The sequence below is a fragment of the Hyperolius riggenbachi genome, chromosome 2 (assembly GCF_040937935.1).
Source record: "Hyperolius riggenbachi isolate aHypRig1 chromosome 2, aHypRig1.pri, whole genome shotgun sequence".
In the NCBI taxonomy this organism is placed as follows: Eukaryota; Metazoa; Chordata; class Amphibia; order Anura; family Hyperoliidae; genus Hyperolius; species Hyperolius riggenbachi.
In genome coordinates, this window is record NC_090647.1 from 142,558,351 (window position 1) to 142,576,141 (window position 17,791).

Here is a 17,791-nt window from a genome sequence, read left to right on the forward strand (position 1 = left end):
AACCCTGCCGACCTCACTCTCCGGGACTTGGGAAAGTTTGAAGCCGCTTCTTCAAACTTCCCCAATGCGGAAAGGACGTCATCACAGAAATCACTGCTTTGGCGATTCCGAAATTGTGATCTTGGTGATTGCGATTTCGGTTTCAATTCGATTTATCTTTCAGGCCTATTACTTACCACGACTTACTACATATTGTATCACAATTGGGATGCCTCCTCCCATCTTAGCTGCCATTTTCAATGGTAACAACATTTATAATGTTCTGTCCTTCAAACATCAGCTGCAGAGGCTGGACACACTCTCCCTCCAGCTGTCACACTGAATAAGGAGATAGCAGCTAAAGATACAGATATGCATTTAGCTTTAAATCACAGTCATGTTCTCTTTAAAAGGACACCTGAACTGAGGATGCCATTTTGAGACTGCCATATGCATTTCCTTTTAAACAATACCAGTTGCCCGGTAGTCCTGCTGCTGATCTTTGGCTTCAGTGGTGTCTGAATCGTTCACCTGAAACAAGCATGCAGCTTATCTAGTCAGTTTTCAGTCAGAAATATCTGATCTGCGTGCTTGTTCAGGGTCTATGGCTAAAAGTATTAGAGGCAGAGGATTAGCATGACAGTCACGCATTGTGTATTGTTTAAAAGGTAATAAATATGGCAGCCTCCATACCCCTCGCATTCGTTTTCCACATAGAGAATTTTGCACATTAAAAAAAATGCATGGAAAATAAACTGATCTGCAAAGAAACCATTTTGACTTTCAGATGATTCCCTCATCGTCCAGCATTCACATCCATTATTCAGTGTGTGCTGCAGATCTGTCTAACAGCTTATGCTTTATCAGCAGTGATGAATACAAAATATTAGACAAAACAGCTTTCCATCCTCCTGGATCTTTTCCTATGCTAATCAGTAGTATTCAAGCTCCACACAAATTAAAGGACAAGCGAACATATAAAATGCACAAAGAGCAACCTCGAAACTACCACCTAATCTACAGTGCAATTATAATAAATTACTGATTTTCACCACTGAAGAGTTATCAGAGCACCTTTGCTGCCCCAGTAGAGCATACTTCTGCACCAGGGTGGCTGTAGTGGCAGCTCTCCACATGCAGAGTGTAAAGCCCTGTTCCCACTTGCTTCCGCATCACATGCGGCCAGCAGGAGCGGACAGTGTAAGGTTCCTTCTGATGGTTCGCAGTGATACGGCTGGAGCCCAGGGCTGTTCTGCTCCACCATAGACTATATGGGGGAACACATCCGCCTGGACCGGAATTGTCACGGACTGCACAGAAATGCAGGCCACTTACTGCAACGGATCCTGCAGATCAGTTGCAGAGTGACAAGTGTAAACTGCTCCTATTTAGAACACAGGAGCAGTTCACTCTCCGCTTAGCAATGACAAAAAATGTCCCACAGAATCAGTTTCAGCCACTCTAAGCTATTGAAAGTCAATGGATATGCTTTCCATGGTAGTGACTGTCATTTCCCCAAATGGCACTAGCGTCTCCTGCAGCATTTTGGGGGCGATTGCGACCCAATACAAACCATAGGATCGTTGCAAGATCACTTTTCAATCACTCGGACAAAGTGATTTTGCACAGATTTTGATACCCAGTGGAGGATATACGACTTACGGACTAACTGTATCATACTTTACATGACACTATCTTAGTATTTCAGTTTAACTGGGAGCTTTGGTCCCAAACTGTGTTCTTTAATAATTAGTCTCGACCTGGGAGATATACTTTGTACTACTCTAAAATTTTACAGGAGTGGAACTCTGTTTACTAATGGTTCATGCCTTTACCTTAAAGGGATACTGTAGGGGGGGGGTCGGGGGAAAATGAGTTGAACTTACCCGGGGCTTCTAATGGTCCCCCACAGACATCCTGTGTTGGAGCAGCCACTCACCGATGCTCCGGCCCCGCCTCCAGTTCACTTCTGGAATTTCTGACTTTAAAGTCAGAAAACCACTGCGCCTGAGTTGCCATGTCCTCACTCCTGCTGATGTCACCAGGAGTGTACTGCGCAGACACAGACCATACTGGGCCTGCGCTGTGCGCTCTTGGTGACATCAGCGGGATCGAGGACACGGCAACGCAGGCGCAGTGGTTTTCAGACTTTAAAGTCTGAAATTCCAGAAGTGAACCGGAGGCGGGGCCGGAGCATCGGTGAGTGGCTGCGCCAACACAGGATGTCTGCGGGGGACCGTTAGAAGCCCCGGGTAAGTTCAACTCATTTTCCCCTGACCCCCCTACAGTATCCCTTTAAATGTTGTAATGTCCTTTATTATCAGTTGATATACTTTATGGACAAATTGTATATTTTATATGTGCCTTACTTACCTGCGCAGTAGAGCGGATCTAATTGGGCTCTGCTATTTCCGCCGGAGCCCGAGGGGAAGGTTATATGGCGCCGCCTACACAGGAGCACGGATAGGTAATTATTGTGTGCTGTTCGGGGGCTGCCAGCGCTGGACCCCCGAGGCTGAAGAGGACGGGGGAAGCCTCATTAGGATCCAGAGGCTTCCCCTTCTGAGGAAAGTAACCTTTAAGGGTACTTTTTTCCTTAGAGGATTACTTTAAATTTAAAAGCGTATTAACCACTTGAGGACCAGGCCATTTTTCTTGAAATTGGCCACTAGAGCTTTAAGGCCTCGCTGCAGGGCCGCACAACTCAGCATACAAATGATTCCCCCCCACACACCAACAGAGCGCTCTTTTGGTAGGGTATGATCGCCCCCCAGGTGTTTGTTTTTTTTAATAAATATTTCTTTATTTTCCTAATATTTGTAACTATTTATTTATTTTTAAAATTTCCTCTTCCCCCATCACAGCGAATCGCTTTTGTCCCTCTGGAGGGGACAGCCAAGTGACACAGCTGACCCCTGTACAGCGCTGCCTTAGATCGCAGAGCTGTACAGCCCAATTAAATGGCGGTTTCGCCGTCTAACAGTTTCCGAGTGGCAGTCGCCCCGGGAGACTGAAGGCGAAGCAGAGCTCCGCCTTCCAAGCAGTGATGCGCACACACACACACACACACACACACACACACACACACACTAGCCCCATAGAAGGCCGTTCATGCCAATCGCTGTGGAGCGGTTCTGGGGTTGCCGCCGCGTTCACGCCAATTGGCAAGGAGAGATTGGCTAAGGGTTAAAAATCCCCAGAAATCACTACTAAAATCACTACAAAAAGAGCTTAGAACTGTCAGTCAACTGAAAAATAGGAAGAAACAATGAAGATAATACAATATGATAAATATATATACAGCACAGAATTAGAGATTGTATAAGGAACTCACCATTTGTATGTGAAAAGCCTTCAGCTGTCAGTTTCCACTGAACTATAATTCCTATTATACTTAAAAAAGGCCATGTGCCAAGCACAACCCAACTGAACCAGCAGAGGGGGGAGGAAGTTTCCAATCGGAGCGTGTTATACACATACTGCACTAGCAGCATCAGCTCAATGAAATAGTCTGTACACACAGCCAACACAGCTGCTCCAAATGTTGCAGTGGAAATCACAGTGAAGAGTTTCTGCCACTGCAGAGTCAATACAGCAAAAAGCATGGCTGATCCCATCATTATTCCAACTGGAATCCAAGCTGTAGGTGGGTGGTAGAACTGCTCCAATCCCACTAGACAGGCAATGGCCAGCAGAAGTCCAAGAAGAAGTCCAGTCATGAACAGGCCCACACTGTGGACAAGCATTGTGACCAGTCCACAGAGAAGGCCGATGCCCAGGGCAATGCCCGCACTTAGCTCCAGGCTCAGTTGTGTCTCCAGGATTCTCTCTTTGTAACAGAGCAAAAAGATGACTGCTGATCCAGCCAACAGTCCTGACAAAAACATAATGGCTTTGAAGCACCGGTAACCTGCAAGGAAAGCATGAAAAAGCAAAAGGTTAAAAGAAATGACCGGTTTAAAAATTGCCTACAGACCATATGTAGTAACAATCATTCAGAGCTATAGACTGACATGGATGTTTTATCGGCCCCAAACACTGAAGCTAGAGGCATCCAAAAGTATAAAACAATTAAAATCAGTCTGAGGGCCAGTGCACACCAAAAACCTCTAGCAGATGCACAAAACGCTAGAGGTTTTTGAAGCAGATTTTCAGAGCGATTCGAGGGATGTTTAGAGAGATTTTCTAAACATGCTTAGCGTTTTTTTGGAGCGTTTTTGTGTAGCAGATGTCATATTTTGTTACAGTAAAGCTGTTACTGAACAGCTTCTGTAACAAAACGCCTTGAAAACCGCTCTGATCTAGCGTTTTTCAAAAACTATTTCCTATACTTTACATTGAGGCAGAAATGCCTCAGAAATCTAAAAAAAATGCTGCAGGACAGGAGTTTGCGTTTGGGGGAAAAACAAACTGCTCTGGTGTGCACCTTCCCATTCACTTTTGTTAGCCAAGCGGTTCCCCCCCCCCCCCCCCCAAAAGCATTTTAAAAAACGCTTCAGAACCGCTCTGGTGTGCACCAGCCCTAAAAAGGAGAGGCAGTAGTTAGCTTACCTCTCCTGAAGAACAATAGCCAATACAACTTTGTTTGTAATTTACATATTTTATTGAACAAAAGCGTAAGACAACATGGTTTCACACACTTCCTCAGGTCAATAAACACATACAAATGAATTGCCCTGTGGCTTTTTAGTGAACCAGTACGAGCTTCTCCACTCTTAATACAGAGCTCATCTGGCTACTGTGTTCACTGTAAAATAGATCTATAGGTTAAATAGGTTTAATGTGAATTGGATCTTTGTCTTCAAAAATTACAAGACCTACAGGTTATAAAGATCAACATGCCTTGCTATAACTGTAGCAACTAAATTACATTTTATTATCAGGTTGTAGGGGGGCCAGCTTCACAAAGTCAATTTACCTCTCCAATACGCATGCCCAGGACTCTGGCCAGCATTATTGAAGCTGCCTGGGGCTCTGGGCATGCACATTAAAAGGGGACTAAAGGTGGCAACTAACGATCCAATTTCTAGCCATAAAAAAACATTTGAGCGATCATATTGATTGGAAGAAAAAAATTGTTCACTACACTATCAGCTAACCAATCTTTGCTTCCTATCTGGCACAACCAACAACAAAAATCCAAATTTTGGTTTGACGAAAATCCAATCGGACAATTATTTTTTTTATAATAGTTCGTAATCGATTGTGCCCATCAATAGAGATTATTTACAACCAATCTGATCAGAATTTCTGATCGCTTGAATGATTTTTCACTAGAAATTGGACAGTTAGTGGCCACCTTAAGAGCAGGACAACCTGAAAAAATAAAATAATGTCCTCAGTGTGCAGGTCTCAGAAACAGCTGTTCAGTCAATTCGGACACTATAGTAATCATTCTGCGCATGTGCATGACGACACAGTACAGAGAGATAGTTATGCTCGGGCGCTGCACCAGACTTTACATCAATATATTTTGTTATGGGTCAGTGATATGCTTCTACATCAGACACATCAGTCCATGTAGTGTGTAGAATGAATATAATTTACAACGCTTTGAAAAAAAACAAAAAAAAACAAAAACAAAAGTGTGTTTGCATTTGTTCTTAAATGGGCCAGTCTCAGTTGTTAGAAATTAATCTGGTGAGGATCTCACTTACCAAAAAATATATATACAAGGCCAAAGAGGCAGCACAAGGAGCACACCACTGTTGGGACCACATCATAATGCCGTCCATTTTCCAAGCTACAGAGGTCTTCTAAGGAGTCCTCTTGTCCAGTGTCTACATCTTGAACGTTGAAGTGTTGAAAACTGCGAGGTATTGTAGACGTCAGATCTAATGCCATAGTGGAAGGTAAGCCACGAGTTTAAGTGAGAGCATCCATTAATAATATTCCTGCATTTGGAGGGAGAAAATAATACATTAATACTCAATAGGACAAACATCAAGTGAACTTCAGGAAAGTGCTGAAAGAATAACTTTTGTAGCTGCTGACCTGCACTGTCCAATCAGTAGGCTGGGGCTTTGTACTGAGGATTTTTTATTAACCCTATAGTTTAGGAGAGGGAAGCAAAATCTACACTCCCCCAGGAAATGGAAGCTGGGCTATCACAGCTACTAGTGGTCAGTCAATTAAGCTAAAAGATCATAAAAATGACCACAGCTGTTTGCTAACAAATCAGCAGCGAGTGCCTTTCATTTGCTAGCACAGCTTCCACTTCCTAGGTTAGCGGATAAATGCATGCTCCTCCTTGTCAAAGTTACAGATTTACAGATGATCTCTCATCTCTGGCCTAAGATGCAACAGCCCTTTTTCACCTACTTTTTGGAACTTTTATAATTGTAGAGTGCTGAAAAGTTAAACAGAAGGTGATCTCCTAGGAGTAAGCTTAGAAGAAAAGGTGAATTGAATAAAGGCCCAAAGGGAATTTTAGAGCCGATACACACTTAGGCGCATTTTTAGTGCTTTGCTATTGTATCGCTATGGGTTAATTCATCACAGACACTTATTACTTAGTGTCCATTTGCAGAGACTTATTACTTCTTTCTCACATCGACTTTCCATAACTAGGAGAGAAGAAAAACAAAACAAACAAGAATGGCACGACGTACAATAGAAACGCCTATGCTACCACAAGTCACACACAGCCAACATGCCCAGTAAGAGAAATTGTAAAGAGCACCTTAAAAGCACTTGAGTTTAATTACATTTGTACAGCTAGGCAGAAAACAGTCATCTAGCCTATACTTTCCTAGTAGTTCTAGGTCACCCTGAGCGGCTTGGTTATTCCGTTGTCCAGCCTATAGAAGTATCCATCTTGGAATATTTGTTACTTATTCTGACTGTATCAGTGTCTACACACTAGCCAAGGTGGTTTGCTATTACTTTAACAGGCTTCAGCGCTCAGATGAATTTAAAAGATATCCAGGAAACGACCTGTAATCAGGGGGATGAACCCATTTTCTTACAGCTTAAATACCAGCACCAGGTTTCTGATGTTGCATGCTCCTTTCCAAGAGGACCTGATAAAGGGACAGGATGTCCAAAATGAATATATAAGATATACATTTCAGATAAAAAAAAAAAACAGTAATAACTGGAGTTAATAGAATATGGTGAGCTCCCTAGCATACAGTCTGTGCAAATACAAATCGCAAATGTGGCTGATAAAGCTTCCTATTAAAAAGGGAGTAGAAGGTCAGAAGTGTACCCCGTTAAAAACAGGCTTGAAGTCTACAGTCCTTTCACTGCCAGACCTAGGACTAAGGCACTCCGATAACTTAGAGCAGCTCTCACGGAGTGATGTGTAGCCATGCATAAAGACTACTATATTAAAACAGAAATGTGCCTTCTTAAAACAGAAGGTATTTGTGATTCAGGTTGGAGCGAGCATAGGATGTCCCCCACAATGCATCACTGCTGGATATGCAAATTATCTCTGCCCCTGAAAGCTAACCACACCTCAGAACCGCTGGAATGCAATGATGTGTCAGCTTGTTAATATTACAGAACCACAATAATCCAATATGCATACAGACTGGTTGGTATTCATAAGTGCATGGCATGGATTATTGTGGCTCAATATGGCAGCACTTGAAATGCCCAGAATTACAGATTTCCCAGCAAGCTCGTTGTGAACCAGAACTCCTAGGAGTGTGTGAGGACCTGAAAAGAACCAAAAAGCCCTCCTTACTAAAATACTATGTAAAACAGAAGTTTACTTTCTTAAAACGGAAGGTATTTGCGATTATTCAGGTTGGAGTGAGCATATCCCATCTTACTACCGGTATGCCATAGTTGCCACTCAGCCCTCATCCACTAGAGGCTTCTGAAGGCGGAAGTAAACCTTTAAGATTGGATGGTGTGCACATCCATGATACAGTCTTGATTGTATGTACAATCGGTACAAAGAAGTTCTTGATATTGCGCTGGAAATCTGGTAATTTGCTGCCACCACTCGCAAAAATTAAAATGAGGTGGAGAGACCTCGGACTAGCTATTCCTAAAAAAAGAAAAGGTTAATTGCAGCCTAACTAGCCAAATCAAACAATTTATAAAAGTTAGACAATGGGGTAGTTTCTTCTGGGGAAAGAGTTCTGGCATGGATCAGAATATTAAAGGGCAAAAATTGGAACAATGACATTGTTAGTTTACTAAGTAATTGGTGCCAATTTTTATACGACCTGACACTGCAACTCAGCTGAGAATTTCTGGCGAGGTAACCAACTGCCCTGACTACACCATAGAATGGAGAAAGTTCTGCAGATGTATAGCTGTGATATGGAATAGGACAAATCTGCATGTTTGCTGCCCATGTGCCATTGCTCTGAGGCTGGCCATACATTCAGATATTTGACTGAGAATGGGTGAAAAGGCGAGAACTAACACCATAACATCCTCTGTAGCATTCTTAACCAGGACAGACAAATTTAATGTCTCGAGGCCACCTTCCTCCCTTGTAAAAGTCCCCTGGTGTCCAATGGCCCACACTCCCTCCTTTATACAGTTCCCTGATGTCTAGTGCCCGCCTCCTTCCCCTATACAGTTCCCTGGTGACTAGTGCGTGCCCCCTTTCCTTCTCTATACAGTACAGTATTTGCCAGAGTTTGACATGTATGGTCTATGAAACAATCAAATCATGGTGAAAAATTCAAGCAACAGAGTCAAGAGGCAACAAATGAATGGTCTCAAATTTAGTGCACCCCCATCCCAACATGGGACTAATCAGTTTGATTTAGGTTCCCTTTACCATCAGTATAGAAAAAGCTAAAATGTTTTTTTCCTTTTATTTCACCATTAACGCTGTAGTCAGAAAAAGTATCTCAAGCAAGCAGTTATTGAGCCTGAATTACTAAGGCGTGTCCCCATGTAGAGACGTGAAGGATACTTGCACATATCTAACATTCTTTCCATAGAAAAACCATCAGAAATGAAAAGAAAACGAACGCTTTTAGTGATCGGATGTTGGTATCCTGAGGGATACACATCAGGCATCTCCATTAGCAGACTACACACCCTGGCGGCATTCAAAGATCTGTCTGTCCCACGCATGAAACAGGAGAACAAGGTAGCAGCTGGGAATCCTAGCCATGCCAGTCTGTATGTACTACAGGGCCAATCCCAGCACAACATCTGGTGCACAACATACAAGACCAGTGGGCTTCCCCTCAGCATGAAATACAAGATCAAGCTATAGGACTGAAACACTATCTCTGCTCTGAAGAAACAGCATATGTGAACTTCTGCAATCAAACCTTCCACAATGCAGAGGAAACACATAATTAGCGTCTTCAATGCTCAAGGGAAAATAGTGACAGGCATGTGTTTGACATGAGGGAGACTAGGGGGCAGTATTAACAGACATTGATCACTGCCAGACAGAAGTCTTTCTCAACCTTTTTAGAGTCAAGGAAACTGCAATTTTTTCTTTCCGATCTTAAGGGACCCCTGCATAAAAAATTACAAATCGTGCCCACTTCGATTGACAGATAGAAATGCTTTAAAAAGTGTACCCGAGATGGTACACTGGCATTTATACTTACCTGGGCTTCCTCTAGCCCCATGAGGACCGTGGTCTCCCTCACTGTCCTCTTCGGCCCCTCCATTCTGGCGCTAAGACTTCCGGTAATCCAGTCAGTTGCCGCCAGTCATGGGCTTCAGGGCATGCACACCTTGGCTGTGCGCGCTTCCGTCAAGCTCCTGTACCCGGGAGCGTTTTGCACTTGCGCATATAACATTTTTTATTTTTTTTTAAAACATTAGCTTACTGTATTCCTCTTATGAGTTTTCCTTTCTGCCTGCAATTATACACTTCTTAGTCCCATTGTCATAATAAAAATACAGCAATTGTTACCCCACAATAAATGTAGCACTCGCCCCCCGACTCATGAAATGCAGCAATCAACCCCACATATGACATGTAGCAATCAAGCAAAGGCAGTAATTTGTGGTCATTTGTCACTAGTGTCAGTGAGCTTCAGGATGACTTCCTCCCACCCTCCCTATCACAGGTGCTCAGTGGGGGAAGAAAATACTTACCACTTCATCTGGAAAGTTTGTTCTGTGCTATCCTTTTCTTCTTCTCTTGGGCTTTGGTGCTGCCTCTGCTCTCTCACGTGGCAACTTAGGACGATGATTTGGGCCCCACCATAGCCCGTAACACAAATTATGGCTGTAGCGATGCTTAAAGGGGCACTACAGCGAAAAACTGTAAAATCTAAAATATGTGCAAACATATACAAATAAGAAGTACATTTTCTCCAGAGTAAAAATGAGCCATAAATTACCTTTCTCCTATGTTGCTGTCACTTACAGTAGGTAGTAGAAATCTGACAGAAGTGACTGGTTTTGGACAAGTCCATCTCTTTATAGGGAATTCTCAGGGATATATTCATTTTCAGAAGCACTTAGTGAATGGCAGTTGCTCTGTCCAACTGCCAAAAAAACTGTGTAGGGAGCAGGGAAGCTGGCCAGCATCACTATTTAAATCCTTTTTAGGGAATAGCTTTATAAAGAATAAAAGCCTTGCTGAAAATCCCCTATGAAGAGATGGACTAGTCCAAAACCTGTCACTTCAGTCAGATTTCTACTGCCTACTGTGACAGCATTATAGGAGAAAAATAATTTATGGCTCATTTTACTCTAGAAAAAAAAAAAAAAAAAGTACTTATTTGTATATGTTTGCACATATTTTAAATTTTACCGTTTTTCGCTGTAGTGCCCCTTTAATGAATTTTGGGCAGCGGCAATAGCTGGAACTCAAATTAGCAAAAAGACAAGGTAATCCAACAGTCGGCAATAACTGGAGTCCAAATGATGTTAAACGGTACTCGGTTGCGTTGCAGAATATTGTGGCAGGTTAAATGACTACCTATACAATTCCATGGACCTGTTCACAGTATTGCGTTGTAACTGATCACATTATTCTAACTCGCAGCATGCCGGCTTTGTATTAAAGTCTGTCCAGTCTCCATTGCAGTTCACACATTAAACGGGTGCGTTATGCAACACACCACTGTGAATCCAGCCTAAACTCAACATGACAACCAGGCAATTGGCACTGTTTATAAGGAATGAAGAGGACAGCCTTCATATTCCTCTCACTTCAGGTTCTCTTTAAGCTTTAAGTTTGTTACAGTGAACTGGTTGTTTTTACAGCTTTAATAATAAAGTTGAAAAGATCTTACTTCCTAAAATAACGCCTAATGATTAGTTTTCCATTGACAAAACAGGTCTAATAAAACAGCTTTTCTAATTTATAACAGAATTGTGACTTGGAAGGTTTTCTGAATAATGGATTTCTTGATAACAGATCTCATACTCGTATATACAGTACATAAAGTTTAGCAGCTGCTTTCATAGCAGTTAAATGGTTAGCAAAGGAAATCTGATTATACGGAGGGTGGAAAAAGTGACAAGTCTATTTAGGCCTTGCATGGAAACTATCTTTTTCTCATCCAAAACCTCTGCTGCTGGATGAGCAAACAAAGGCTTCAAAGAGCAGAGTGAGAACACAGCTGTGTACTTCCCCTTTTGCACTCAGACTCTCCAACATGAACACATTCACAACCCACTGCTGGTTTTACCATGTGCAACAAACCCAAGGACAATATACTGTACATTTCTGTGCACAGCACTGCCATGTGACTTTACAGCAGTCCTCCAAGCCAAGTTCAGAAAAGGTGCTGACATTACTGTCTTCAGTAATCATGTAACCCCTGCTCCAAGCACTTCTAACGTGGTGGCATTCTATTATTGGTAAGACTAAACTGTAGTTTAGTTTTGGATATTGTAAAGAACCTCTAGAGGGTTGTTTGGCTGGAACTGGACTAATTCTTGTCTAGACAAATACCAGGAGCCAGGCAGCAAAAGAATAACTGGGGTTGAAGACTTGCTTTTTAAAGGCGATTTATAAAAATACCAAACTTCAAGACATGGAGTGTGTCAGATTTGCTTGTTTTTCCATAATAAGCTGCTCAGTTTGCGTATAATAAATGAAAAAAGGTGCTATACAGATAAGATACCTTTTTAATTTTTCTTCATAAACCATAAGTAACGTTTATAAACTAAGGCAAGTAAAGGTAAGGTACGGTAAGTAAAATTAGATATTTTATTAATATATGCAATCATGAAAAAGTCCTTCATAAATGCAGCCCTCATGTCCCCCCCTCTCATGCAACAAGTGCCACCATTATGCACCATATATCACAAGTGCTGCCACTCTGAACCCCACACATAAGTACCACCACTATGATCAACCCACAAAAAAAATGCAGCAATTTCCACATATAGCAAATGCCACAATTGCACTCTCCTCCATTCTGTCACCTCTTCTTTCCTATGCAAGTGTTTGTAGAGCAGCATGCCAGTAGGTTTAATTAATCCTGTGGCATGTGAGCCAGCTCTACCAGAGTTCCATTCAGCAAACATATCAACTGGCAGGAATGTGTGAGAGAGGAAAGAGATGGGATAATGGCACTGACAGGATCTGGGCCCACACAAGATTCAACTCTGCACACTGGTTTAGGTCTATCTGGACGGATATATCTGTCCAGATAAGCTGCCCTACTGCTGCTGCGCCGGGCGCGTTCCCGCCGCCTTCCGCTGCCCCGGAGATCAATGAATGAGAATACCGTACCCATTCATTGAGCTATGTCCCCGTAAGAAAAACAGACTGCTTCTCTGAAAAGCCGCAATTTTTCTATGTCTCACGTCATCCCTTCAGTTCCTGGCCATCTTATGGCCAAATAGTAAAACTACATCTACATACATTTAAAAAAAATATATATACACACAATCAATTACATTTAAAATTACCTGTTTACCCCCACACTCCGAAAAAAAAACCAAATAAAATTTAAGTAATTTAAGGGTCTGAACTTTAATATGCAGGTCAAGCGAGTATATTACTATAATTTTTTAAATAAGCTTGTAAATAGTGATTGACGCAAATTGAAAAAATGCACCTTTATTTCCAAATAAAATATTGGCGCCATACATTGTGATAGGGACATCATTTAAATAGTGTAATAACCGGAACAAATGGGCAAATAAAATACGTGGGTTTTAATTATGGTAGCATGTATTATTTTAAAGCTATAATTGCTGAAAACTGAGAAATGAATTTTTTTCTTAATATTCCCGTTAAAATGAATTTAGAAAAAAATAATTCTTAGCAAAATGTACCACCCAAAGAAAGCCTAATTGGTGGCGGAAAAAACAAGATATAGATCAATTAATTGTGATAAGTAGTGATAAAGTTACTGGCGAATGAATGGGAAGTGAAAGGTGCATAGAGTGAAACGACACTGTAGGCTGAAATGGTTAAAGGATACCTGACCTGGGGTAAAGCCACCTTTTTAAGGTAAGCACTGAGGTATGTTCATGCTGTAACCATCTAGCTCTGTGCAGTGTCCATTTCTCTTCTTGTTCTCCTTGATCCCTGTAATCAACCTCCCAGTCTCTCATCTGAAAAGGATTGAATGGGACAGGGAAGAGAAGGGAATAGGTTAGCGATAGGAGGGAACATCGCAGCTAGCCTGCCTCTTCTTGAAATTTTTTTTGAATTTTCAAACAGGGAGGGATTACAAGGAGCAGAGAGAAGGAAGAGAGGAACTGATAACACAGAAGTATGTGGGTCCAACATGAACATACCTCTGTTCTTACCTCCAGTATATTTGCATCAGGTCAAGTGTGCATTAAGGCCTCTTTCACAGTGCGACATTAAAGTCACACGTTAAAACATTTAAACGCAGAATAACTCACTGAAATGAAAAATCAATGCCCCATTGCACACGTTGCGTTGGTGACTGACGCTGCATGTTAAGTGAAAGTACTGCATGCTGTGCGTTATACACGTTATTAGCTGCATTGGACTGTTTGCACATGCTCAGTAATAACTTGTAAAGATTTTTAAGTTGCCTGTATGCTGTACTGTATGCGACCGTAACGGGGCATTAAGTTGCGTTGCGACTTTTTTGGGGCATTGCGTTGTAATTTGTGTAGCGACTTTAACCACTTGAGGACCCACCCTTTACCCCCCCTTAAGGACCAGCGTTATTTTTTGTGATCTGTGCTGGGTGGGCTCTGCAGCCCCCAGCACAGATCATGTTTCATGCAGAGCGATCAGATCGCCCCCCCCTTTTTTCCCCCCTATGGGGATGATGTGCAGGGGGGGGGGTCTGATCGCTCCGGTGGGCAGGCATGTTGCGGGGGGGCACCTCAAAGCCCCCCTCCGCGGCGAAATTCCCCCTCCCTCTCCTACCTGCTCATCCCTGGTGATCGGGGCTGCACAGGACGCTATCCACCCTGTGCAGCCAGTGACAGGCTGTCCCCAATCAGCGGCCGGGGATCGCCGATCTGCCTTACGGCGCTGCTGCGCAGCAGCGCCGTACAATGTAAACAAAGGAGACAAATGTCTCCTACGTTTACATTTAGTCTGCGAGCCGCAAACAGCGGCTCGCAGGCTATTCACGGAGACCCGCTCCGTGATCTAACAGGAAACGGCTGGCGAGCGGCCTTTCCTGATTAATTAGGGAGGCACCTGGCGACGCACAGTTGCGTCACTGGTCCTCCAGCTACCACTTTGCCACCGCACGGTGTGAGTGTGCGGTCGGCAAGTGGTTAACGTTGCATCCAAATGCAACGTCCTACTGTGAAAGAGGCACAAGTTGGAAAGACGTTCACCTCAGTACCTGAACCTAAAAGCAGGGGCACAATCAACAGCAAACCCTCCCTCTCCAAAGTTTATTTTGGGGAACCTGCACTTCTGATCCATTTTGGATCGTTTATATATCAAAAGGTGTTCTGCTTGCAAGCAAGAGGGGCACAAGCAGAGGCAAATTGTTGCTAAATGCAATCGATCATTAACCTATTTCAAATTATTTAGTGATCAATCTGCTTAAAGAGACTCCGTAACAAAAATTTCATCCGGTTTTCTTCCATCCTACAAGTTCCAAAATCTATTCTAATGTGCTCTGGCTTACTGCAGCACGTTCTACTATCACCATCTCTGTAATAAATCAACTTATCTCTCTCTTGTCAGACTTGTCAGCCTGTGTCTGGAAGGCTGCCAAGTTCTTCAGTGTTGTGGTTCTGTGATGCATCTCCCCCCTCCAGGCCCCTCTCTGCACACTGCCTGTGTGTTATTTAGATTAGTGCAGCTTCTCTCTGCTCTATTATCTTTTACAAGCTGGATAAATCCTCCCCTGAGCTGGCTGGGCTTTCACATACTGAGGAATTACATACAGGCAGAGCTGTCTGCACTCTGCAGGAAGAAACAGCCTTACACTTCAGTGGAAGATAGCTGCAGGGGGAAAGAAACACACAAATGATCTCTTGAGATTAAAAAGGAAGGCTGTATACAGCCTGCTTGTGTATGGATGTATTTTCTATGTGTGGACATACTGTACATCAACCTACTTCCTGTTTTGGTGGCCATTTTGTTTGTTTATAAACAAACTTTTAAAAACTGTTTTTAATCACTTTTAATGCGGCGGGGAGCAGCGAAATTGTGACAGAGGGGAATAGGAGATGTCCCCTAATGCACTGGTATGTTTACTTTTGTGCGATTTTAACAATACAGATTCTCTTTAACCACTTGAGGACCGCCCCCAGCCGATGGGCGGCGGCAAAGTCCGGGCCCAAACGACCGCAATACGCCCATCGGCGGGGGCGGCTGCGGGAGTGGCTATGCGGCGATCGCGTCATTCGTGACGCGATCAGCCGCCGGGGACTGGCTCCGCCCACCGCTCGTAGTAACCCGCCGGCCGTTCGGAAGCGCCGGCGGGTTACTAGCACCCGGATCGCCGCTGCACATATGTATAATAGGCTTTGTATACATTACAAAGCCTATTATACTGGCTGCCTCCTGCCCTGGTGGTCCCAGTGTCCGAGGGACCACCAGGGCAGGCTGCAGCCACCCTAGTCTGCACCCAAACACACTGATCTGCCCCCCCCCCCGCCCACTGATCGCCCACAGCACCCCTCAGACCCCCCCCTGCCCACCCCCCAGACCACTGTTTGCACCCAGTCACCCCCCTAATCACCCATCAATCACTCCCTGTCACTATCTGTCAACGCTATATTTTTTTTATCCCCCCCCCTGCCCACTGCCCCCTCCTGATCACCCCCCAGATTCTCCCCAGACCCCCCCCCCCCGTGTACTATATGCATCTATCCCCCCTGATCACCTGTCAATCACCCGTCAATCACCCCCTGTCACTGCCACCCATCAATCAGCCCCTAACCTGCCCCTTGCGGGCAATCTGATCACCCCCCCACACCAATAGATCGCCCGCAGATCCGACATCAGATCACCGCCCAAATCCATTGTTTACATCTATTCTCTCCTCTAAACACCCACTAATTACCCATCAATCACCCATCAATCACCCCCTATCACCACCTGTCACTGTTACCCATCAGATTAGACCCTAATCTACCCCTTGCGGGCACCCAATCACCCGCCCACACGCTCAGATTGCCCTCAGACACCCCCCCTTATCAATTCGCCAGTGCAATATTTACATCTGTTATTCCCTGTAATAACCCACTGATCACCTGTCAATCACCTATCAATCACCCCCTGTCACTGCCACCCATCAATCAGCCCCTAACCTGCCCCTTGCGGGCAATCTGATCACCCACCCACACCAATAGATCGCCCGCAGATCCGACATCAGATCACCTCCCAAGTGCAGTGTTTACATCTCTTCTCTCCTCTAAACACCCACTAATTACCCATCAATCACCCCCTATCACCACCTGTCACGGTTACCCATCAGATTAGACCCTAATCTGCCCCTTGCGGGCACCCAATCACCCGCCCACACCTCAGAACGTCCTCAGACCCCAGCCCTGATCACCTCGCTAGTGCATTACTTGCATCTATTTCCCCCCTCTAATCACACCTTGAGACACCCATCAATCACCTCCTGTCACCCCCTAGCACACCTACCCATCAGATCAGGCCCTAATTTGCCCTGTGTGGGCTCCTGATCACTCGGCCAAACCCTCAGATCCCCCTCAGACCCCCTTCCGATCACCTCCCCAGTGCATTGATTGCATCTATTTTCCCCTCTAACCGCCCCCTGAGACACCCATCAATCACCTCCTGTCACCCCCCTAGCACTCCTATCCATCAGATCAGGCCCAAAACATCCTGTCATCTAAGAGGCCACCCTGCTTATGACCGGTTCCACAAAATTTGCCCCCTCATAGACCACCTGTCATCAAAATTTGCAGATGCTTATACCCCTGAACAGTCATTTTGAGAAATTTGGTTTCCAGACTACTCACAGTTTTGGGCCCGTAAAATGCCAGGGCAGTATAGGAACCCCACAAGTGACCCCATTTTAGAAAGAAGACACCCCAAGGTATTCTGTTAGGTGTATGATGAGTTCATAGAAGATTTTATTTTTTGTCAAAAGTTAGCGGAAATTGGATTTTTATTGTTTTTTTCACAAAGTGTCATTTTTCACTAACTTGTGACAAAAAATAAAATCTTCTATGAACTCACCATACCCCTAACGGAATACCTTGGGGTGTCTTCTTTCTAAAATGGGGTCACTTGTGGGGTTCCTATACTGCCCTGGCATTTTAGGGGCCCTAAACCGTGAGGAGTAGTCTAGAAAACAAATGCCTCAAAATGACCTGTGAATAGGACGTTGGGCCCCTTAGCGCACCTAGGCTGCAAAAAAGTGTCACACATGTGGTATCGCCATACTCAGGAGAAGTAGTATAATGTGTTTTGTGGTGTATTTTTACACATACCCATGCTGGGTGGGAGAAATCTCTCTGTAAATGGACAATT

The 17,791-nt window shown here is 43.9% G+C and overlaps 1 protein-coding gene across 2 annotated transcripts in view; it reads right to left on the bottom strand.

The window, feature by feature from the left end:
- LOC137545862 (transmembrane protein 198) overlaps positions 1 to 17,791 on the bottom strand; it is a 57,294-nt gene that overhangs the window by 7,931 nt on the left and 31,572 nt on the right. Inside the window, exons 2-4 of one of the 2 annotated variants that reach the window (XM_068267583.1) lie at positions 13,319 to 13,446; positions 5,637 to 5,873; positions 3,314 to 3,889 (exon numbers count right to left, since the gene is read on the bottom strand). In XM_068267583.1, the coding sequence (XP_068123684.1) occupies positions 3,314 to 3,889; positions 5,637 to 5,823 (763 nt within the window). In that variant the 5' untranslated portion in view covers positions 5,824 to 5,873; positions 13,319 to 13,446. The remainder of the gene's footprint in view (positions 1 to 3,313; positions 3,890 to 5,636; positions 5,874 to 13,318; positions 13,447 to 17,791) is intronic. The other variant, XM_068267582.1, reaches the window with a different exon arrangement.